General features: G+C 41.0%; 1 protein-coding gene across 1 annotated transcript in view; it reads right to left on the bottom strand.

Annotated features, from left to right (window-relative positions):
• Positions 1-9,098: 9,098 nt before the first annotated feature.
• LOC123746499 (uncharacterized) overlaps positions 9,099-26,514 on the bottom strand; it is a 42,627-nt gene continuing 25,211 nt past the window's right edge. The window contains exon 5 of the mRNA XM_045728026.2: positions 9,099-26,133. Coding sequence (XP_045583982.2) covers positions 25,975-26,133 — 159 coding nt within the window. The 3' untranslated portion in view covers positions 9,099-25,974. The remainder of the gene's footprint in view (positions 26,134-26,514) is intronic.

Here is a 26,514-nt window from a genome sequence, read left to right as displayed (position 1 = left end):
TTGGACATGCAGATTTGTGAACCTCATTCTGGAGACATTCTTGTATCAACACATCAAACAGGCCACAAGAATGAGGGAAGGAGATGTACTGTCAGTACTGGATCTAGTATTCACCAGGAAAGAAGAAGAGATACTTGACATCCAGTACCTTCCTCCCTTGGGATAGAGTGATCACGTCCTGTTAGACATTAAATATGCTTTAAGATATCATCTAGAAGAAAATGGGACATTGAAACAGTTGATAAACTCAATTTAAAATGTGTTCACTATGGGGAACTTCAAACAAAAAATTAATGAGTGTAAATAGACAGCCTTGTTGCTAGGCAGGGAAGTAAATGAAATTTATGTCAAATTTTGCAAAATATACGATGAGGGCACACAAACATTCATACCAAAACAGAGATGCAAGGCCAGAAAACAGGATTGGTTAACAGAAATTGCGAGAGGGCCAGAGACCAAGTCACAAAAATGGAATCAATACAAGAAGAGGCCAAACCCCCAAACATACCAGCAATACAAAGATGCGAGAAACAACTATACGGCAGTAAGGAGAGAGGCATAAAGAAATTTAAAAAAAGGGATAGCGGATAAATGTAAAACAGAACCGGGCCTATTCTACAAATTCATACACAACAAATTGCAGGTAAAGGAAAATATCCAGAGGTTGAAAATGGGAAACAGATTCACGGAAAATGAAAAGGAAATGTGTGAAACATTAAACGAAAACAGAGTGTGTTTGTACAAAAACATTAAACAGTGTGTTTGTGCAAAATGAAATCTTCAGAGAACCATCACAATAAGAATTCCAGAGAACAACACAGAGCGTATAGAGGTGTCTAGAGATGAAGTGGAAAATATGCTAAAGGAGCTAAGTAAGAACAAAGCAGTTGGCCCAGATGGAGTTTCACCATGGGTTCTGAGAGAATATGCATCTGAGTTCAGCATTCCACTTCACCTGATCTTTCAGGCCTCCCTGTGTACAAGAGTTGTAGCAGACGTGTAGAAAAAGGCTAACATAGTTCCAATCTACAAAAGTGGCAGCAGGGAAGACCCCCTCAATTATAGACCTGTATCATTGACAAGTGTAATACTCTAAATATTGGAAAAATAATAAAAACTAAATGGGTAGTACACCTGGAGAGAAATTATATAATATCAGATAGACAGTATGGTTTTCGATCTGGAAGATCCTGTGTATCGAATTTACTCAGTTTCTATGATCAAGCCAGAGATTTTACAGGAAAGAGATGGCTGGGTTGACTGCATCTATCTGGACCTAAAAAAGGCTTTCGACAGAGTTCCACATAAGAGGTTGTTCTGGAAACTGGAAAATATTGGAGGGGTGACAGGTAAGCTTCTAACATGGATGAAAAATTTTCTGATAGAAAAATGAGGGCAGTAATCAGAGGCAATGTATCGGACTGGAGAAATGTCACAAGTGGAGTACCACAGGGGTTCAGTTCTTGCACCAGTGATGTTTATTGTCTACATAAATGATCTACCAGTTGTATACAGAATTATATGAACATGTTTGCTGATGATGCTAAGATAATAGGAAGAATAAGAAACTTAGATGATTGTCAAGACCTGGACAAAATAAGTATATGGAGCACCACTTGGCAAATGGAATTTAATGTGAATAAATGCCATGTTATGGAATGTGGAATAGGAGAACATAGACCCCACACAACCTATATATTATGTGAGAAATCTTTAAAGAATTCTGATAAAGAAAGAAATCTAGGGGTGGTTCTAGATTAGAAAACTATTCCTGAGGACCACATAAAGAACGTTGTGCGAGGAGCCTATGCGACGCTTTCTAACTTCAGAATTGCTTTTAAATACATGGATGGCAAAATACTAAAGAAATTGTTGACGACTTTTGTTAGGCCAAAGCTAGAATATGCAGCTGTTGTGTGGTGCCCATATCTTAAGAAGCACATCAACAATCTGGAAAAGATGCAAAGACATGCTACTAAAGTGGCTTCCAGAACTGAAGGGCAAGAGCTACGAGGAGAGGTTAGAGGCATTAAATATGCCAAAACTAGAAGACAGAAGAAAAAGAGGTAATAAGAACACTACGTACAAAATAGTAACAGGAATTGATAAAATCGATAGGGAAGATTTCCTGAGACCTGGAACTTCACGAACAAGAGGTCATAGATTTAAACTAACTAAACAAAGATGCCGAAGAAATATAAGAAAATTCATTTTCACAGAGTGGTAGACGGTTGGAACAAGTTAGGTGAGAAGGTGGTGGAGGCCAAAAACATCAGTAGTTTCAAAGTGTTATATGACAAAGAGTGCTGGGTAGACGGGACACCACGAGCGTAGCTCTCATCCTGTAACTACACTTAGGTAATTACACAAACAACACAGAAAGGTGCCAAAAAATGATTAAAAAATTCTTTTGCAGAGTGGTAGATGCTTGGAACAAATTAAGTGAGGCAGCAGTGGAGATCAAAATCATCAGTATTTTCAAAGTATTGATATTTATATCACATGACAGTATTTATATCATATGACAGTATTAGGAAGACAGGACACCATAAACATAGCTCTCACCCTGTAACTACACTTAGATAATTACACAGAGTAATTACTCTAACAACATCACTCTTCTCAACAAGTTCAAGTATGTTTATTGAGACAAGAAAGAAATACATCTCAAAGGGATAGAGTAGCTTAGGTTATTTCTATCCCCCCCCTCCTCAACAAGTATTGTTTTGTCAACCAATCCCAGAAGCACTGACTGGACCAGGAAGACTTGAAAGAAGTCCACCAATCAGAAGGAACTTGAAAACATCAAAGAAAATAATTCTGGGGGTTAACATCCTTTTATAATGGCCTCAGGAAAGAGAGCCCTGAATGAAAGCAGAGGCAGATTACAGCAGCCAGAGAAAGACAGTGAAAGAAACACCTGGAAAAGGCATTCAATGCAAGAATGCCCATTGGTCCAAGTAGTAAATAATAAAGTACTCTACTGTAATTACTTAAAGAAGGCACCATGCCAGGAAGATTATGTAGCACTGTCTGTGTCACTGGATATTCAATAGGCGCTAAATATCATAATGTCAATACAAGTAAAGGCCACAAGGCAGGTGATATCAAAGTATCTGATTCACTAACGATTCCATCAAGGGACAAATGATCCCTAGGGATATTAGGAAAGCAAAACATGTAATCTCGAAAACTGGGACATTCTACAAGGTTCACTACTGTAAGTGCGACATGTGATTTCAATAAAAAGGATCATGACAATGTTCCATTTAGTAGCCATGAATTAAGTGTATGCAACCTAGCTAAAGCCATTTGCCCAGAAAGGCCAAGGGTTAAGGTCACTTTAAGAGGATGCAGTTTATTACCTGTAAAGCCAGCCCAACAACCCTGGCAAAGGTGTCAGATTGCACAATAAATACCCAAGAAGAAATCCAAATAAAGAATTCCCTTTCCAGGAAACGGTGCAAGCACAAATGGGCTCCTTGGTGGCAGTAATGACAAGTTCATTCGGGGTAACTCCAATATGGTTGAGAACAAAGCCGAATTCAACTGTTTTATATCTGCCAAAGATAAGAAATGGCCATATATATGATTTTGACTGCTACAGGATGCAGAGGGTTAAAAGATTCCAGAGCCATGTAAGCACTGCAAAAGTCAACCACATGATAAAGGAATATTGATACAAAGTAGCTGATGAAGAACATATGAACTTGCATAAGGTTCTGCATGGCCTATTTAGTCCAAACTGCTATTCACTAAATTAAAGAAACTAATATCTAGAGCACTGGTCAGGTCAGGGAAGTGCCAGGCTAAAGAGCAGGGGTTCACCTTGCCAGACTGGCATTCACCCCTATATGGTGGCAGTAGAGAACTCACTGAGGTGGTAAGTCAATTTCAGATTTTTTAAGTTTTGTTTGGTAATTGGCCGTTACCAAATATTTCTCTAATGCGTTTTGAGCTTTCGTTATTTCCTTTTGTCTATTGGGATGTTTTCCTCAGTAATGAGTTTATCTGATCACCACATGCACCACCACCACTAACAGAAGGGCAAGAACGTGGTCCGTGCTCCATATGCACCACCACCTTTAACAGGAGAGCACGATTCTGGTCTTCGGTCCTGGTGGGCCGAGGCTGTCACATGTCACATGATGGGTCATGTCACCCATCATGTGACATGACTCTCACATGATGGGTCGAATTAAACACTGAGTGCCAGCACCAAAGCTTAAGGGAACCACTCGAAATGCAATCCAGAAAATGCTCATTTAATTATTACCTTTTAATTTTCCTCTACTTTCCAACAACAAATTAGATACATAATACAGTCCAGAATACCTGGGATGTGCCAAATACACTCAGAAGCCAAACAAATTGAAGGAACAAAAGAACATAGTGTCATTTGGAACTCAATTTACTGCTGAGAATGCAAGAGGCATAAGGATTAGTGCTAATTATCCATATTATTAAGTTGTTCACCAGCACAACTTGTCAAAACTTGGTATAAAAGTGCAAACTCCCCTAACTCAAATTTTGTATTGCAGTACAGTATGTTCAAATTGCAAGCCCCTTTATTCAATCATTATGCAAACATTGCTGAGTTGCATTCATAGACATGCTTCCTGACCCATTATCAGCCATCTTGCCATTGACTTCTTTTGTTTCTTCCTATATCTACCTGAACCATTCCTACCCTGCATTATCAATACAGTACTTCACTTTAGCTTCACTCACTCCCTTCCTATTGCATGTTTATTACTTCCATTGGAAGAAAAATAAGCAAAGATTATAGATACTGTAGCATGAACACAATACAGTACTCATAAGGATACCTCTCATAGCCTTCTATACGAGTTCTACTTCTTAACTGTCTTAAGAGAACATTTCCTTTTGGGTTACCTGCTAATTGAAGCCTTTAGTGGCACATTACAGAACCTGTATTCAGAGCTGACATGTGTGAAGATTTCAAATTTTCTGTGATAAATCCCGGGATGCAAGGAGCAGGAGTGCTGGAGCACCACACCACATACACACGACGAGACACACGAGCGTAGCTCTCATCCTGTAACTACACTTAGGTAATTACACCATATATTCCTAATGTGGCACCTGGGGCAGCCAGTGACCAAACTTGGTCTCTCATGCCTCGAGTTTTACTCCAACAACTTTACCAACTTTAGTTGGACAATAACCAATTAAGTGGTTAATAGATGAAACCTGTGTCCTGAAAGCATGTACTATAGTTGGAAGTGAAATGGACAGTTGTGCAATTTTAGGAAAATAAAATGAAGGAAAGATCCGAGAGTAATTAAAATGGCTAACTTTCACTAATAAATCACAGTAAGGCCGCTGTGTCTTCTGCAATGTTGGCAAAGTTTCAAAAGTAAATAATTTATATAAACACTATTCACTCACACATTACTACAACTGGCACAATTGCCTTCAAACAACATAATGATGAATTAAAAAACCACACACTGGAAGTGCTCATATTTAGAGATGAGAGAAAAAAAATCAGCGTTGAATGTAATGTAACGCCATTTTCTTGGTGAGACCCGGAGGCTCCCCAGAGCTTATACATGCTGATATTGCTATATTAGACTGTGGCATCAGTCATGTGAATGGAGTTCTTACGCCTACCGGGGGACCATGAGCTAGAACCTGGCCTCCCTCAGAGAGGCACGAGGAGTAATGGCCTATAGAAACCCCCCATGTGGTTGGAAGCATTCTATGTCAGCCATCGACCAGCGCCTCAAAAGTAAACCCCTATTCTAGTTAAGAAATTGCTACTGAAAGCCAAACTAGTGGACAGAACTCCCCAAACAAAAACGAGCATGATGTCACCACATTGCCGCGCTGCCATCTGTGCAGCTCTACCCTCCCCGGAAGGGAAAAGGAGAAGCCCCAGACCCCTTGCGACGGCTATCCAAAACCCCAGTTCTGAGGCTGGATATAAAAACATGCGAAAAACTGCAGACCGGAGGAAGGGAGAGGGGGTTGCCGTGGAGCCTCCGGGTCTCGCCCAAAAAATGGTGTTTCATTACATTCAATGCTGGTTTTTTTGGGGGAGCCCCTACGGCTCTCCGGAACTACTTACCAAAAGATGAAAACAAGATGGACTTACAAGGAAGGCGGTTGTTACTCGCTCCTCAGCGCGAAATCGAGACAATTGGCTGCAACCGCAGACTCAAAGTGACACAGGCCCGACTAGGCCCAGGAACACTTAAAACAGGTAATGCACAGCCAGGACCCTGTTCGACCGCCAAAAATCCAACGCTCGAATGTCAGCCCAAAACGGCAGCAAGCACAGCAAACTTACGTACAACATGGGAACAGGGATAGACTGCAGGCTGGCTAGCCTGAATAACTTTGCGCACAACCTGGGAGACCCGAAACCTGGAACAGGGAAGAAGGGAAACTGGATTAACCCAAAGTGCATCCCCGGTCATGGAGGCCGTGGCATGCAAATAACGGCGGAGAGCCGCAACCAGACACAAGACATGATGCACGCCCGGCCTAACTAACCAAGCATCAACAACCCAAGGACCCCTCCAGAAAGCAGCCATCTCATTCTTCACCAGAAAAGAAGGAGACGGCTGCTACCAAACAAACCTATCACCAGGACCAAAAAGAGCAGAAACCCTTGCGCTGGAGGAGAGCATGAAGCTCCCCGACCATACCCCCAGAAGCCAATGCCAATAAGAAAAGAGCCTTGGAGAAACAATCCTGAACTGAAAGGGCCACAACAAACCGAGGAGAGGAGAGATAAGAGAGCACCCGATTCAATGACCAGGACGGCTCAAGCAACACATGAGCAGGCCGGAGGTGAAACAACGCACAAGACAACTTGTGGAACAGCGCAGAAGTAGCATCAATACTGAAAGCAAGCTGCAGCAGCTCTGCCAGCAACGCACGATATGAGGTGACAGCATTCAGCATGACGGTCCTGAAACACCCACGAAAGAAAGGACAAGACAACTCTATCAGAAACCGAAGTGCACCTACGAGGGGACAAAAAGAAATGGAAGGACCGCCAGGAAACTTCATACTGCCGCCCAGATGAAGCACGTAGGTGGGACACCAACAAAGTTACCTGCCCACCATACAAGTGGTGATAGACTCGAGTCAGAAAGACCAAACGTGAAGACTCGAGGAGAAGATCGAACCAGACCGAACGGATCTGCTGAAAGAGGCAGAGCTGCGGGAAAACCCCTGGGTTCGAACACCGAGCAAGCAGCTCCTGAAACCAAGGCTGGGCCGGCCATCAAGGAGCCAAGAGGACTACTCTCTCCTGGGAAGTCTTCAAGCAAGCTAGGACCTGGAGCAACAGCTTAACCAAGGGAAGGAAGTACAGGAACCCCCATCTTGACCCCGACAGCCTGTCAGTCGGGGAAGGGCGCCACGTATAACGGGAGATGCCTCGACCACGCCGATGCGAAGAGGTCCTCCTCCGGGAGCCCGTATGTCCGGCAGAGCCAACTGGACGAGTCAGTGTTGACCGTCCATTTCGTGGACAGGGTAATGAATCGAGACAGGCTGTTCACCAGAACGTTGGACACCCCTCGAACAGGAACAGCCAGGAGAGCCAAACCACGACAACTCAGCAGACGAGTCACCAGAAGCGACCAGCCCCAAAGAGCCAAGGACCGCATCGAACCCCCTCTGTTCAGGCAATGAATCACTGGGGAGCAGTCCGAATGGAGCCTGATCGTCGATCCGGGAGCGACTCGAACCCTCTGCTAGACCCCTGTGTCCACTCACAGGGGTCTAGCAGGGGATACCACCAGAATCAGAGAATCTATATATAAACAGGGGGCAACCAAGCAAAGGCAGACCTTCCCCCCTACAGGCAGAGAAAACAAAAACATAAAACCCTGCAAGAGGACAACGTACCCAGGCGGAACAGGGCTGGCCGCTATGAGAGGTGACATCTAGCTGCACAGTACCCTACGCCCCTACCAGTGCATATAACCTCTTACCCTAAGGCGAACAAGGGGCGCAAGAAACATCCCAACACACACAGGGTGGCTGAACGCCGAGCAGGACACGACCAAGCAGAGGCAGAACCCAAGGAACTTGTGGAACGTGGCCCCAAGCCCCAAGGCAGTACTTACCGGGCACCTAGGGAAGGTAGCCTTAGGCGCATGCTGCCCGAGTACTAAAGAGAATACTCCTGGCTCGCGCACCCCCCAAGGAACAGCCCCCCACACCATTAGGCACTGAGCTGGAGACAAATCAGGAGCCAGAGCACACGACTTCAGCCTAGCACATCAGCTTTGGAACTGGGGTTTTGGGTAGCCGGCACGAGGGGTCTGTGGCTTCCCCTTCCCCCTTCCGGGGAGGGGAGGAGCTGCGCAGATGGCAGCATGGCGATGTGGTGACGTCATACTTGCTTGCTTGTTTTTGTTTGGCGAGTTCTATCCACTAGTTCGGCTTTCAGTAGCAATTTCTTAACTAGAATAGGGGCTTGTTTTGGGGCGCTTACCTTTCTGAGTGCCTGACCCGGTCAATGGCAGACATAGAATGCTTCCAATCATATGGGAGTTTCTATAGGCCATTGCTCCTTGTGCCTCTCTGAGGGGGGCCAGGTTCTGGCTTGTGGTCCCCAGTAGGCCTAAGAACTCCTTTCACATGACTGATGCCAAAGTCTAGTATAGCAATATCAGCCTGGATAGCTCCAGGGAGCCACAGGGGCTCCCCCCAGAAAGAGAAGCAAAGATTACCCCTGTGTCTATAAATAAAATGACATGACAATATCCTTTTAATATTCAATAAAATATTAAAGATTTTGTAAGCTAACATTGGGTAGAACAGTTGATCACAATTTCAAACTATGGAAAAAGTGAAAAAGGAAAGATAGAAGTTTTCTTTACCAATAGAATGCATGTGGTTGGAATATACAACCACATAGATAGTATGTGGTTGGAATGGTGTAGAGGAGGCAGTGAGGGGCAATAGTCACTAGCAACATCAACATTTATGAGAGTAAACAATACGTCATTATCAACAGAAGGCACCAAGCTGGGGAGACCATGTAGCACGAGTAAATGATAAAACACTGCTGACTCTTCCTAACGGGTAGGGAATTAAAATGCAAATACTTCAATGTATTTTATAAACTTTCTTTGGGTTTTAGATTCTATAGAAAATAAAAATATATAACAGTAAGACTAAATAATAAATATAATGCCACATTTTACTGAATAGACAGAAATATCTATAACCATTCAATAAGATATAAGTCATCAAAATGTTTGATTTACAGTGCAAATACAGTACTGCATAACACACGATTTTAAATAAATATATAATATCTTATTGGAGATATCCAGTCAATTACAGAAATAATAAAACTATACAACACTTCCTCCATATTGGGATAATTTTTGTACAACTACCTACTGCAAAGTAGTTTTAAATAGCCTATCAAATACCTTCAAGCTGCGCTTCATAAAAACCATTGTACAATCACACTCAGCATCACTCCTAAACAATTACAAATCTATTTAATGTACTTAAAAGTACTGTATAAGTTTAGAGTTATTTAATTTATTTAGATCTATATATAGTAGACATATTTTACTCCATTGCAGGGTATAATATGTGGAACTTTTCCCAAACATGAAAGTTTTAGATCGATAAATATAAGTTATGAAATCTCAGTTTATAAAATTCTCCAGCAATTTGCAAATACAAGGAATTTTGAAGAAAAAATTCACACATTAATGGCCCAGCAGGATAGCTCAAAGCACTGACCAAAGAATTCTGCAATTTAGATTGGCAATTAAGTATACAAATCAATTATAAGTACCATAAAATGAGAATTACCTCTAACAGTATGCAAAGAAAACATTTTTCACATACAAATAGTAGAAAGAGTGGCAATTTTCATTTAATATATCGGTGCTTTAGGCGATCGCAAAAAGCCAGGCACATTAATATATAGATCAGCAATAAATTATTTATTATATAAACTATCAGACAAACAATGCATTAAGGCAGTGATTTACATGAACATGAGTAGTCAACATTGTTTTCAATAAATTCGCTGGAAAAAGAAAATATGTAACTAGATACACACCGATTTAAGGTCAATTGAGAAGACTACTATATCTCCATGGCAGTGCAACTCTAGATAAAAACAGGGTAGTGTAATGAACAGTGTGCACTGGTACAGGATGCTGTAGTGAACAGTGTGCACTGGTACAGCATGCTGTAGTGAACAGTGTGCACTGGTACAGCATGCTGTAGTGAACAGTGTGCACTGGTACAGCATGCTGTAGTAAACAGTGTGCACTGGTACAGGATGCTGTAGTGAACAGTGTGCACTGGTACAGCATGCTGTAGTGAACAGTGTGCACTGGTACAGGATGCTGTAGTGAACAGTGTGCACTGGTACAGCATGCTGTAGTAAACAGTGTGCACTGGTACAGGATGTTGTAGTAAACAGTGTGCACTGGTACAGCATGCTGTAGTAAACAGTGTGCACTGGTACAGCATGCTGTAGTCAACAGTGTGTACTGGTACAGCATGCTGTAGTAAACAGTGTGTACTGGTACAGGATGCTGTAGTGAACAGTGTGCACTGGTACAGCATGCTGTAGTAAACAGTGTGCACTGGTACAGGATGTTGTAGTAAACAGTGTGCACTGGTACAGCATGCTGTAGTAAACTGTGTGTACTGGTACAGGATGCTGTAGTGAACAGTGTGTACTGGTACAGCATGCTGTAGTAAACTGTGTGTACTGGTACAGCATGCTGTAGTGAACAGTGTGTACTGGTACAGCATGCTGTAGTAAACAGTGTGCACTGGTACAGGATGTTGCAGTAAACAGTGTGCACTGGTACAGCATGCTGTAGTAAACAGTGTGTACTGGTACAGCATGCTGTAGTGAACAGTGTGTACTGGTACAACATGCTGTAGTAAACTGTGTGTACTGGTACAGGATGCTGTAGTTAACAGTGTGTACTGGTACAGCATGCTGTAGTCAACAGTGTGTACTGGTACAGCATGCTGTAGTAAACTGTGTGTACTGGTACAGCATGCTGTAGTGAACAGTGTGTACTGGTACAGCATGCTGTAGTGAACAGTGTGCACTGGTACAGCATGCTGTAGTAAACTGTGTGTACTGGTACAGCATGCTGTAGTCAACAGTGTGTACTGGTACAGCATGCTGTAGTGAACAGTGTGCACTGGTACAGCATGCTGTAGTAAACTGTGTGTACTGGTACAGCATGCTGTAGTCAACAGTGTGTACTGGTACAGCATGCTGTAGTGAACAGTGCGCACTGGTACAGCATGCTGTAGTCAACAGTGTGTACTGGTACAGCATGCTGTAGTGAACAGTGTGCACTGGTACAGCATGCTGTAGTAAACTGTGTGTACTGGTACTGTATTGCAGATGATGGGTCACAATAACGTTGCTGAAGAAATGATGACCAAACCACAACTCAGAAGATAAAGAAACGACAACGTTTCGGTTCGTCCTAGACCATTATTAAGTCTTGATAATGGTCCAGGATGGACCGAAACATTGTCACTTCTACATCTTCTTCCGAGTTCTGGTTTGGTCATCAGTGTACTGTACAGTACATTCAGGGAGTGTAAAGTACACGCTAGAATAAGTACATTACAGGCAGGTGTAATGACAGGGGATGTACTAATAAGCATCCTTGAGACTTGGGGGGGGGGGGAAATAAGCCAAGTATGGCCCAAATAAGCATCCTTGAGACTCAGGGGGGGGGGGGAGGAATAAGCCAAGCATGGCCCAATACCACATGGCAAACCACAGACACGGTGACACGGTAAGTTTCTAGACTGAAAAATGCAGAGTGAAAGCATTGACCTTCAAGCTAGGTATCATATAAAGTTAGGGGAATATTTCTTCACCATAGGGAAGAAGCAGGAAGTGCTCCACGTAGGTAATCTCGACAATCGCACACCAGTTTAACATTTACAAGTGTGGGCACAGAGAAATGAAGCAGATGGCTGCCCAGCACTGAGGAACATCATAGTAAGACCACACCAAAGAAAGCCTCTTGGAAATCACCTGAGAGGCACAAGCATCCCACACTTTACTTAACCCCTGGTTAAGTCTCTCCAGAAAGACAACCTGAAATGGTGCCAACTGACCAGAAAGCAGAAGTGAGCCAACTGGGTAAGAACCAGATTCCTGGTCAACAGACAAGCTGAACAATGGGCAAATCCCACCAGCCAACTATCAAGGTAGGCCAGTACACTTATCTGAAGATAATGATGAAGGAACCACATGAGTCAGTCTGGTGAAGAGTCTGAGTCAAGTTCTGATCAAACAACAGAGCCAAAAGTGGTAAGAAATGTCAAGCCCACTTTTAACCCCAGCCAATCCCTGAATGCTGGATGGATGGAAATGTGCCAACAAGCATTTTTAAGATCTAAGGAAATGAACCAAGACATGCTCAAAATTTCTTGGTGAACCTGGGACACATTGGTCATCCAGTATGTGGGACAAGGAATGCACCCATTGAGAAATGACACGTACAAAATGAAGCAAGGCTCCACAGTTTCCTGCTTGAGGATGGGAAAGAAGTGGAACATTCTTGTCAAACAAATTGTAAACAACTTTCTGAAGTAGAGGAATAGATGCTGAGTTGATCCTTTTAACACCAGAGGAAATGAGTACTAGACCCATCAAAAACCCCAAGACACCAGATGACATACTAAGTCATCTCAGGATTAAGCATGCAGATGCTGAATGCCATCACCAAGGCATTGTATGCCAGAGATGGTGGAATAAACACAGCTCCCCCCTACCAGAGGGGAAGTGGTAGTGCTAAAGAGCGAGAGTGCTAGTTGAATGAAGGGTTGCTTGTTTGGTTTCTTTCAGGGTGAGTTATTTTGATCTTTTTCAATGTATATTGCACAGGTTAACCAGACAGTGGTCTGGTTTGATTCGCCTACCTTTCTGGGTCCTTCCTGGTTGATGGCAATTATGACATACTTTAAATGTAAAGCACTCATAGGCCATTGCTCCCTGTGCCTCTCTGAGGGGACCAGGTTCTGGCTCGTGGTAGGCATAAGAACTCCTGTAACTAATGACCCCAAACTAATATAGCACATAACAGTTTGGTAAGCTTTGGAGAGCCTCCAGGGCTCCCCACAGACAGCTTTGTTATGCAAAATATCCGCAGCCTGATACCGCCAAAATATAGGTCCAGTAGTGCAAGACACAGTCAGACAAGGAAGCCATGACAACCATAAAAACTCACTGAGAGGTGGGAACCAGCCACCCTGCTTATCTTAGGTGCAAAAGAAATGTCTTGGCTCAATAAACCCTAAACCTTGACCATAAACACCTGGCAGAGAAAGAAATAGGCAGCCACAGACAAACAATTTCAGACACACAACTTCAGCAAAAAACAAACCCCCAACACAAAGAAGTAAATCAGATGTATGCCAAATTTTGCAAAATATACAATGAAGGCACACAAACATTCATACCAAAAATGAGATGCAGGACCAGAAAACAAGATTGGTTCAACAGAAATTGTAAGAGGGCCAGAGAGGAAAAGACAAGAAAATGTGTTCAATATTGGAACAGGCCTAACCTGCAAACATGCTAGCATTACAAACAAACAAGAAACAACTATACAGCCATGAGAAGAGAGGCAGAAAGAAATTTGAGAAAAATACAGCGGACAAATGCAAAACAGATCCAGGCCTTTTCTATAAATTCATTAAAAGCAAGCTGCATGTAAAAAATAAAACCCAGAGATTGGGAAAGGGGAACAGAACTACTGAGACTGAAAAAGAAATGTGTGAAATTGCTAAATGAACAGTTCCAAAGTGTGTTTGTACAAAATGAGGATTTTAGAGAGCTGGACCAAATACTAATTCCAGAACGCCATAAAATATATATAGAGGTATCTCAAGACAAAGTGGAAAAATTACTAATGGGGCTAGGAAGAAATAAAGTAGTTGGACCTGATGGAGTTTCACCTTGGGTGCTGTGAGAATGTGCAACTGAGCTGAGCATTCCACTCCAATTAATATTCCAGACATCCTCGTGGACAGGAATCTTAGCAAATATATAAAAAAAGCAAACATGGTACCAATTTATAAAAATGGTAGTTGAGAGGAACCTCTAAATTATAGACCCATGCCATTAACAAGTGTGGTAGTCAAAACCCTAGAAAAAATTGTTAAAGCCAAATGGGTTGAACACCTAGAGTAATGACATAATAATGGACAGACAGTATGATTTTCGAACTGGAAAATCCTATGTAACAAATTTACTTAGCTTTTATGATTGAGCCACAGACATACTACAGGAAAGAGATGGTTGGGTTGACTGTGTCTATCTGGACTTAAAAAAGGCTTTTGATAGTCTCACACAAGAGGCTGTTCTGGAACTGGAACATGCTGGAGAGGTGACAGGGAGATTACTGACATGGATGAAAATTTTTCTAACTGACAGATATATGAGGACAGTAATCAGAGTCAATGTATCTGATTGGAGGGGGGTGTTACTAGCGGAGTACCACAGGGTTCAGTTCTTGCATCGGTAATGTTCATTGTCTACATAAATGATCTACCAGAAGGAATACAGAATTACATGAACATGTTTGTGGATGATGCTAAATTACTAGGGAAGATAGGAGACAGAGACGATTGATTGTAATGCCCTTCAAATTGATCTAGATAAAATAAGTGCTTTATTTTATAGACCTAAGGGGTGGTTTAGGATAGTAAGCTGTCGCCAGAGGAACACAAAGAGCACTGGGAGAGGAGCGTATGCGTGGCTTTCTAACTTCAGACTTGCTTGTAATTATATGGAAAGTGAAATACTAAAGAAACTGTTCATGACCTTTGTGAGACCAAAATTGGAATATGCAGCAGTTGTATGGTACCCAAATCTCAAGGAGCACATAAAGAAACTGGAAAAGGTGCAGCGGCATGCTACAAAGAGGCTTACGGAACTGAAAAACAAGAGTTACGAGAAGATACTAGAGGCGTTAAACATGCTGAAACTAGAAGATAAAAGAAAGAGAGGTGATATGATCACCCTTACAAAATACTAACAGGAATAGACCAAATTGACAAAGAGGAATTCCTGAAACCAGTAACTTCATGAACAAGAGGACACAGATTCAAGCTAAGAAAACAGAGGTGGCAAAAAAAAAAAAAAAAAAAATGAAAATTTTCTTTTGCAAACAGAGATAGAAGGTTGGAACAAACTAAATGAGAAGGTGGCAGAGGCCAAAACCATCAGTAGTTTCAAAGCGTTATACGACAAAGAGTACTGGGAGGACGGGACACCACGAACGTAGCTTTCATCCTGTAACTACACTTTAGCAATTACACACAAGCAGCATGCCAGAAGTGAATGCAATAGCTTATGTTAGACAAAACACACATGAAACTACTACACTCTTCATTTACAGACTTCACAGTGGAAAAGTAGTCCTGTATTTTACCTTGAGGTCAGGATAACACGAGGGATTAGTTCAAAGAAGAACACGAACTCCTCAGAGCAGGTATTTCTCGAGGATCATGGAAAACGCAAGCCGGATATTAAAGGGAACCCTGGCTCACAGTCCAAGTGAAAAAAAGAGCTTGGCCACAAATAGTGTGATGACAAAAACACAGAAGGAGAAACAAAATAATAACACAGCAATGGCCCCAGGAAGAACTAATGTTCTAAGGACTTAAGCCAAGTCACCACTTTGCTTGTGTGAAGCAGAGAATGAGCCTTATCAGAGGATCCATGCTCCCAACTGCGACCAAGTCAGCGAGTGGTGGGGCAGGCTAGCCTAGACCCCAGGTCACTTGGACTACCATCTGGTGGTGGTCAGGAACATCACAGTTAAGGTGTTTACACAGAGCTAATGATCGTTTGCTTTGTTAACTTCAGGTACCTAATTTTCTTCAAGCTGTGCTTATGCTTTCTGGTGGAGATTTTTTCAGTCTTGTGTTGATCTCTGATCTGCGAGTTCTCTTTGCCTCAAAGAGCCACAGTCTTGTCCTGGTTCCCAGCAGGCAAAGGGCGAGTCTCAAGAGGCCTAGTGCATCTCCCTAAGGAGTTGCACCAGAGTTGGACCAGAGCTTAGCTTGGGAAGTCACTGAAGGATCCTCCAGAAAATTATCCATGTAGACCGTGGCTAATGGACATGGTTACAAAAATATTACACATTTAAGGTTTGGCATTAGAAGCTACATACAACATTAGTGTAAAATTAACTTACAACATCTTATCTACACAAAGCCGATGCTTGAAACTGTCCATACAAGTAAAAAAAAATTCCAAGAAAATTATTTCACACATTTTCATTTATTCTGACGCAAATACTTGGCAAATCTGTCTATCCAAGAGTCAAATCACCATACATAACTTAAAATTTAGCTATTCTGCTGGGCAGTAAACTTTCAAAGATAAGAAATAAGAAGACAACTGTACATAGAAAAGTATTCAAAGTACCAAATTTCATCATATTTTGAATATATGAAACAAATGTATAAACAGAAATCAGACACTCTTCAAACACTGCATTATCTCCAAATGGCATACATGTTGGCACATTATCAGTATACAAATATTGATACACACAAAAAATATAGTTTCAGTGATACATTAACCATTTCTTCCTAATGACAAAACAAACAAAACTTGTAAGATGAGATGTGGGTTTTTGTGTACAAATACTTATCAGCTAATGTACCGCACACACTGAAGATATACTGCCTTCGACACCTACATGCAGGTCACCTGGTCCAAGTAACAGGAAAAAGTGTATCATTCTAGAGATCAAGAAAACTAAACTCACAAGCAAATAAAGACATGAATCATTAAGCATAATATTATTGTCTTATTTCAAATGATGTACAGTACTTGAGAAAAATGACAACATTCTAAATTTCTCCAGCTAGAAAACACTCATAAGGATCCAAGTCACTCTCTTAAATAGGATATTCATTTACTCAATAGATATTGCTGTAATTTTAACCAATTCCAAACAGTCCTTTAACCACTGTACTGCACAAAGCACCTTAAGGCGCTCTGAGAATTGTGCTATTTTTTTTAATTAGGCTATATTTTAATGTTTTTTAATGTTTTCATCACTCTGTGTTTTGAAAGGAAAATGGCTGAGTTTGGAAACATTTTGACATTAACTTTACTTGAACATTTATAAAAACAACAAAAATATGTCCTTAACAATTGCACTATGAAGTTTTTGCCAAAAACAGGTGTGCAGTGCAGGGGTTAAACATTAACCAAAGTAATAAATATAGAGTTGAGCATAGATTAAAAGTTCCTTTCTGAGCTGGTCACTCATTTGCTCTCTTAAGTCATTATTCATCTCCCTCAGGAATATTTCAAACTCCTAACTTAAAGTTCTCATCTTCAACCCAACAAAATAAGTCTTTTTTTTTCAAAATGCCACAAAATGCCACACTATATCTGGAGGAAGTGGGAGACTAGTGAATTCTCAATCCAGCCATGAAAAATGTCAGCACAAGAAAGAGGACTGAATAAGCTAGAACAAAGGGAGAGCACGAGTGGTCAAATCACCAGCTCAGAATGAAGTTATTTACCTGCAACACTTTATTTCTGAACCTAAGCCACAGGAGGATCCATACGATGCCAAATGTACACACTGGTAATGAAGGAGGGGAAGGATAAATAGATAATGGCAGGATAAAGTGTGGTTCATCCTCCAAAATCCCCAGGTTTGAAGGTCCACAGAGATCAGGGCCAAGGAGCCTGGCCAAGAAACAGCAATCAAATCCAGGCCAGTAGCAGAAGTTGGGTGCGCCTTAAAATAAGCCTGTAACTTTGATGATGGAAGAAGACTACACCACACAGAAGGAAGGGAAGTCGGTGGCTTTAACCAGAGGTTCTGCCTATCTAACAGCTTTCTGGGAGGCCAAAAAATAAAAAAATCTGGCCTTCAATGCACCAGAAAAGTTACATGCAGGACAAACTGATAAAACCAGTTTAGTGCCAGAGTCAAGGATGTGGAGGGAAATGACTGGGTTCTTTCCTGTCCTAAGTGTTAAGACTCATAGCTGACCAGATGAGAAACCCTAAAGCTGCATCAAAGAGGAGAGGGGGAAAGCTCAAATACCTAACACCAGCTGAAGACAAACTGATAGTATTGATATTTCAGAGTGCAAGTCCATAGTAGAGGTGGCATTATGAGCCACTTAGCAGTATGGTGACCAGAGTAGGCCTTCTGTCCAAGCCTGACACACACAACACACCTGAGGGTGAAAACCTTCATGCACCCAATATAATTATTAAAAGCAGTAGGGACAGACATCAGCATAAAACATACATTACGACACTCAACTACACAAAGAATCTGTTTCCATCCTGAGCAGAGGTTAAATGCCTACAACATTTTTGAGAGCCAACTATGAAGGGAACTATGAAAAACTACCCCAAGTTTGAAGAAGGCAGTCAATCACAAGATTTGTGCTTTCAAGCATGCCCTAACCTAGCCCTGTTATAGTAAAGAAAAACAAATCACACAGCATGAACAGATGAAACCTTAGAGATTGACCCATGAAAACACACCAGGTGATACTGCAACCAAAACTGGAGAGTTTAAGTGCAGTCCAAATGCCTAGACCAAAGACCAGATCCCAAGGAACTTGAATTTAAAGTGAATGAAGAAAACTGTCCATGCTGCTTCCATAAAAGCTCAAGTGACACACACACACACACACATACATACAGAAAACACATACGTGTGAAGTGTTGACTACAGTATAGGTATACAGCATGAGGAAAATTGTCTCCGGATGAATCAAGGGTCTCTTGAAAAGAAGTCTTTCACTTACCAGAAAAAAATTTCCCCAAGGAATCCTGTGAAGAAAATGAGATATGATCAACTGCCTAGGTTCACAACCAGAGCTGCCATCTGGTGACCAGGCAGTCAAATAGTAGATGGAATACACAACCGACAGTGTAGGAAATTAGGAAAATCACAGAGCAATTTTTGGCAGTTTGTCTGTTTTCAAGATTTGCATGGAGAAGTCTGTTGAATGTAGAGGAATGTACCTTCTGGTAATCATTCCAGACTGGAATGAGAAGTCTCCAGTATTTCCCTTCCTCCATGTAAGGACAAGCAGAAGCATTGGAGACAAGGTCCCCCCACTGACCCCTGGGTGAAGGTCACAACATTCTTGAGGGAGAAGGATACTGGCTCCAGAAACAATCAAGTGGCCAGCTCAGAATGTGTAATAAGAACTAAGGGAAATAATGAGAATACAAAACAAGAATAACAAATAAGGTGGAAACAATATACTGCACAAAGAAATCACTTTAGTAAGAGGTATCAATTAGAAAATCTGTGAAAGCCATGATGAGGATTCGAACCTCAACACTGGGTACGCCCAAGCATACACCCTATACAACTCGGCCATGACATGCCAAAAGCAATGCAACCTGGGATTCAACTGAATTTTCTAGGGGTCCTGAGGCCTCGACTTCCACTGAAGCTTCAGTCAAGGGCTTCACACATTTTACACATGCACTCTGATTGGGCTTCAGTGGAAGCCTTAGGACCCATACAGGATTCAGTTGAATCACAGGTTGCATTGCTCTTGGCATGTCATGGCCGAGTTGTTTAGAGAGTATCCTCGGGAATACCCAGTGTGCAGGTTCAAATCCTCATCATGGCTTCTACAGAATTTTGTATATTATGTAATAGTACTATGTATATTTTGCATATTATGTAACAGTACTATGCAAAGGTGGGCACCCATTCATCAAAATGGACCGACGATCCCGATCACAGTCCTCATGGAAGAAACAAACTACAGTGACACCTCAGCTTACGAATGAGGTACAACAAAGTACCTCAAATCTATGTCAATGATATGCACTGTAATTGCTAAGAAAAAGGACATTATGAGTGCTAAAGTGGCAAAAAGCATATCAACAATCACAAAACAAAGAACACAAACACTTGAGGATGTTGAAAAGTTGTTATTAATTCACCAAAAGCAAGCTGTAGTGGGCCATTGTGTTAACCTTTTTAATGACAATGTGATGTCTCACTTCAGACAAGTGTTACACCGTAGGGAAAAATAAGTGTTACTAGACAGGTTTTTAGTGAGAAAAACAAGGAGTGAGCCACAAGCAGGTCTTAGTGGTGTGCCTGCAAAATGTGCCAGAGTGTGTACCCCAGAGAAGTCATCACTGCCTGATGTTATAATGGAAGGCGACTCCCCTTCCAAACACTAACACCTCTCGTCCTCCCCCTCCCCTCCTTACCGTCTTCCATACGCCAACAAGAGTCATCAATAAAGGTAGGCAATAACTTGTACATACTTTAGTACTAAAGATTTGGTGAGTTATGTATAAAATTTATTTTGAAGTTAATTTTTTGGGGAGTGTGGAACGGATTAATTCAATTTACATTATTTCTTATGGGAAAATTTGCTTCAGTTTACGAATTTTCGGCTTACGAACTATCTCTGGGAACAGATTAAATTCGTAAGCTGAAGTACCACTGTATGACTTACTTGGTCCTTACCCCTTGCATTAAATATAAGTGAAATGTTATAATTGAAATGATATAAGCAATTGAAGAAACTAGAAATAATTAATACAGTATTTAATTTTAGCAAATTAAAGTTGAATTCCAAATAATACAATTAACAAAATTAATATAATGAAACTAGGACAAAATCTAATAGGGTGAATGCTTCAGTTTCCCTTCAAAAAGGCTGGGATTGCAAAATGGCTGTCACCGAGCCCCGATCTCTTCGGCCTGAGGAGGGGACAGGCATATTGAGCTTGATGAACTCTTATGAATGGGGAAACAGACCCTTGTTGATGACAACCCAAATTATAGAGCATAGACCCTTATGTGATGACTTTTCTCTGCAGAAGTTGTACACAATTAATACTGATTTATAATACCTATTTGGTGCTTAATTTAATCTTTTATCAAACTGGAAATACAGGCATTTTGTATTTGTAAATAACACACCTTAACATGCAGTCCTCTTCTAGTTTTCCAAATTAAAATACAAATGACTAAGGACCGTTCCAAACTGCTTTTAAATGAACCATCGGTGCCCACTTCGGTCTTGTCTGGAAAAAGGATCGACTTTCCCAGTCACAGTCCTCACAACGAATCCAGTTCTTGGAATTCGGTCCTTTTGGAACTCTGTTTTGCCCATTTTTGGTACTATGTACTTTGTGACAAAGGGTCACAAACATAAATTAGATTTAAACTGGAAGTTTATGTGTCAAAAAAAAAAAAGATGAGTTGATATGAACAGCTTGTTTGTGAGTAGATCAATCTGTTGCTTCATAAGGCACAATCCAACTGGGTCCATTGGGCAAGTTTATAAATAGTCAGGGCTGGTTGACACTTTACAATGCAAGCAAGTAACCATTGAGGAGCTAACCAGACCACATTATATCACAGATGAAAAGTCCCGTAGATGATGCATGAGGAACTTGGCAGAAAAAGATGAACAAAAAAAAAAAATTGAAATTCTCGTGCAGCAACGAGGTCTAATGTTGTCTACAACATGAGGGTAGAGAACGGGGTCACTTCAAGGAGGCTAGAGAGCAAAGGTGAGAATCAAGGCTCAACTGCCCACAGGTAAGTGAGCAAGATCCAACAACCTGCAGAGCTCTCCTTCCAGAAGACTGGTAAAGGTATGTGAACCAGATGAAACTTAAGTCAGTTCCCGCCGATTCCAATCGAGTCATTAGCAAATGTTAACTGCAATGTAATTGAGTAACAAAGCACAAAGCCACATATTCCAAAAGCTTGTGGTTCACACAAATGCAGAGATCCACTTTTTGAATACCAAATGTGTTTCATACCCACTGCAAGGAGGACTTGCCCAAATTTCATTTTGTTCATATTAGATAAAACTGAGAAAGGCCATCTGTCAAAACAATGGCCATCTGTAAGAAAACAAAGGGTCGTGCTAAATGGAATCTGAATGGAGAAATGTGAAAAATGGGGGTGCCACAAGGGTTCATTTTGGGGCCTACCCTTTTTGTCATATGCATCAATGATATAGATGAGAATATTATGAACCACATCAACAAATTTGCAGATGACACAAAGATTTATGAGAAAATCCACAGGAGCAGTGTTGAGGGTTCGAACCTATCCGGCGGGTGTTCCCACACACACACACTTCTAGCGACTAGAACACAACAAGGTAAAAATATTGCAACCTGGAGTTCTACAGAACCCACAAGGATATCCTGAGGCTTCTACTGAAGCCAGAACAGGATTTTCACATAATTTCCCCCAGTGCATAGGGGGGATTGTGACTCATTGATACAGTCACATTAGTGTGATTATTCTCTGTGTACAAAGATTTATGGTAAGTTGGGGAAATGATGACAATATTCAAGCCTTATAACGAGATCTGCATGAACTCCACAAATGGTCCGAAGACTGGCAAATGTTTTTTAATATCGACAAATGCAAGACCCTGCATGTGGGGCATAACAACCCATGCCACAACTGCCAAATTAATTTTGCTGTAAACATTACAGCAAATTGACAAAGAAAAAGACCTGGGAGTCAAAATCCACCACTCGCTAAAGATTGCACAATAGGTGGGAGCAGCGGTCAGAAAAGCTAACCAAACCCTTGGAATAAGTAAGCGTACTTAAGAAGGTAATGATTTAACTGTATAAATCTCTGGTACATTTAGATTACTGTATCCATGCATGGAGACCTCATTTTCAGAATGATATAGCTGTTCTGGAGAAAGAGCAACACCGGGCAACAAGTCATTCCAGAGCTAAGTTATCTCTTGTATCAGGAATGGTTGAGGGCCACAAGACTAACAACACTGCAACCCAGGCATGACAGGGCACATCTCATTAAAACTTTTAAAATACTGAGCAAGTTAGAGTATGTTGATCCGGACAATTTCTTCAAAAGGTCAGATGTAACACAAACAAGGAGCAGTGGTTTCAAGCTCAACAAGCCACAATGTAGAACTGAGAACAAGTGATGCTTGCAACAGGAACAGCAAATGCCTGCACAAGAGAAAGCTGGGTACTTAGCAACCAAGGCTGCAGCCCAAGCAAAGCCCTTCTAGGAGAGCATGACCACAAACAAAGGTGACTGTTGTTATGAACCACCATGTAGCCTTATGATGTAGGTCCCACTGATGGATGGTCCCAGTATTGATTCACAGGAAGATTAGTCACCATAGTGGAGACCTGTTGCTTAACAGAGAAGCTGATTCTCCAAACAAGACAATGGATTGAGTGGTCACCGATGTATGTTTGAGATGGATCAATTCTTGCAGTATGCCTGAAGCAATGAAAGGTGAAAGCATTGATATATTTTGGGTGTATTAATTCACACGTAAAAAGCCTAACCTAGACGGCAAGGCTATTGACACAGTGTGTGTTGCTGAAGAGGAGCAAGCAGCAGCCTAGCAGAAACAATTCAATTAAGTACACATCTTATGGAAGTGTGATGCTATTTTGTAGAACCCTTATGTGGTAATATATTATTATTTTTATTCTCTTATTGTTTGTAATAAATGTTTGTTTATTAGACAACTGTGATTGCCCTTGTCCTTGTGAGGGTTTTCAAGAGAGAGAAATAATTGCAGACTGGATGACAGAATAAAGAAAAGAAAGGGGAAGGTGCTCTGGTGTTAGTAGCAGTGAAGAGTACAGTAGTTAAGTTTTTTATAATTTTATCAGCAGCTCCCTGATGCGGTGAAAGCTCATGAAAATTCAATGACACCTGAATTATTAGGGGGGGCCCCTGATACTGTACCATCAAAGCATACCACTTGTGCACCCACAAATGCCTGTATAAAGTATTATACAGTGGTACTTTGGTGTACAACATCCCTAGAATACGATTTTTTGGTATATGTCAAATTAATTGTAAAATTTTAATTGGTGTATGACGTTTTCTTTGGAATAGAGCATCTGTTGATACATGTTTGGGTCGAACAAGCACGTGGTGCTGGGGCGATTGTTTACCAGTGCATCCCGCCTACCCGCCAAGGGACGACTGCGCTTGAATTTTTTGTAAAGAGTTTCATTGTTTTTTCGCTTTTCTTAGTTCCTGAACATAAAAGTTTTTATTATACTGTATATTACACAATGGGTTCTAAGAATGTTAGTGGTAAAGTTCAACCTAAGAAAATAGTTGTGAGGATGATAGAGGAAAACAAGAGATCATTCGTAAACATGAAAATGGTATGCGGGTTGTTGATGTCCCTTCCTTATTAAGAAAATGTGTGCAGTATGGGAAGAACTGCAAAGTTTTGCTGAAAAGTGTCACCCAGATAAAGCTGTAACAGGCCGTTGCTTTAACCTTTTTAATGACAATGCCTCACTACAGACAAGTCTTAAAACGTAGGGAAAAACAAGTGTCAATAGACAGGTTTTTAGCAAGACAAACAAGCAGTGAGCTACAACCAGGTCCTAGTGGTATGCCTGCAAAACGTAGTAAAGAGAGTACCTCAGAAAAGTCATCACTGTCTGATGTTATACTGGAAGGGGACTCCCCTTGCAAACACTAACACCTCTCCTCCGCCCCCTTTCCTCACCATCTTCCATACGCTAACAAGAGTCCTCAATAAAGGTAAGATATAATACTGTACTGTAGTACAAAATGAGTGGTATTCGGTATAAAATGTATTTTTAAGTTAATATTTTGGGGGGTATGGAACGGATTAATTCAATTTACATTATTTCGCATGGAAAAATTTGTTTTGGTTTATGAATTTTTGGCGTACAACACATCTCTGGGTATGGATTAGGATCATAAACGAAGGTGCCACTGTATACTAACAATGTTCCTAATACACAGAGAAGCACTTTCAAATAAAGAAGTCCCTTAGTTGAATGTCAGATACTACCTGCCTAAATACCACTGGAATGTCAGGGAGTATGTGAGGTGAAGAAAACCCTATTATGGTTTTGGTGCTGCTATCTGGTGGTGACTGAGTGCAGCAGACATACAGGCAAACTGCCTTTTAATAATTGTGCCTCTTAGTGATTCTTGTGATGCTAAGTGGAGCCTTGAATTTTTCAAGTAGCTTTCTCGGCTATTCCAAGTTGCAATAAATTATCTCTAGTACCTCCCTGGTACTGATATGATCTGGTAGGAGCAGTTGAAAGAATCCTGCTGTGCCAGTCCAAAATACTGACCAGTCCTCACTGTTAATATCCAGTATTATGGACTTAGTTGGATTGTGCATTAAGTAGCAACTGAATATGATAGCAAGGGTTTGTGACAAGCTTATGCCCCATTACTTGCAGACGATGAGTGACAATAACGTGGCTGAAGATATGATGACCAAACCATGCATCAGAAGATGAAAAAACCACGACGTTTCGGTCCGTCCTGGACCATTATCAAGTCATGTGATAATAACACACGACTTGATAATGGTCCAGGATGGATTGAAACGTCGTCATTTTGACGAGTAAATAATTATTTGGCAATGCAAAATTAATGACAATATAGATCTATGGTATATAATGAAGGTCTCACAGCACACTAATCCAGTTATCTTGGACAGTGAAACTACTTGATATTGGAAATAATTTTGACAAATAACTACATATACTGTGTGTGTATTATCACTTTGAACATTTCACAGGAAGTCTTAACTAAGTAAATTGTTATTAGGACTAAACATTCTAACGTTAACCATAATGGATTTACTGTATAACTAACCCTGTTAGTCCTTGCCTATCTCTCCATGTTGCTCCAACTGTTTCACAGTTGGAGCAACATAAATCAGTAATCATTAGGTTCCCATACCTGGCCTTGAGCCAAAATATTACCATAATTTATTAATTTATCTAAAAATTTGTTCTCATTCTTTCATATATACATGTGACTAACCATTCACAGAAGGTTAAGTATCCAACACTTGCCAGAATCACTTGTTCTACCACATCCTCGCACGATTCACATTAGGCCAAGAGGCTATCACGCCTGAGAAAATTATATTCTAGTTTTAATAGTCTGTCATCCCATCATGTGGCTGACCTGCCATGTAAACATTTGGGTCATGTTCGTTTGTTATTCTATTTTGCAGTGGATAATCCTCTCTCTCTTGCTTTATGACCTGATTTTCACATTCGTCACCTTGAAGTGCTGCTGCATGTTGTGCTTGCTGAAATTGTATAGAAAATTGTAGTCAAAGTATTGCATTATTTTATTCACAAATTTGAACTTTTTATAAACTACTGTACTTTAATTAAAAGCTTAAGCTTTTCCCTCTTGTCAATAATCATGCACAAAGTTCATATTAATAATGTCAGAACAATAGTTACAGACAAAGGTTGAATTTACACTGACTGTACTGTACTTATTCTTTAGGAAAATCACATATTGAAGATACTATTACTAAATGAAAGCCACAAGTAACCAAAGCTACAACGTGAACTGATCACTGACAGGTGATTGAGGGAAGTGTTTACATCTCCATACAGTGCTTTTCTTGTATACTTTAATGAAATGATCTTTAACCGCCCCAAACTGCACCCATCATCAA

The sequence above is a fragment of the Procambarus clarkii genome, chromosome 90 (genome assembly GCF_040958095.1).
Source record: "Procambarus clarkii isolate CNS0578487 chromosome 90, FALCON_Pclarkii_2.0, whole genome shotgun sequence".
NCBI classification, from domain to species: Eukaryota; Metazoa; Arthropoda; class Malacostraca; order Decapoda; family Cambaridae; genus Procambarus; species Procambarus clarkii.
This window is presented reverse-complemented; position numbering and strand designations above follow the sequence as displayed.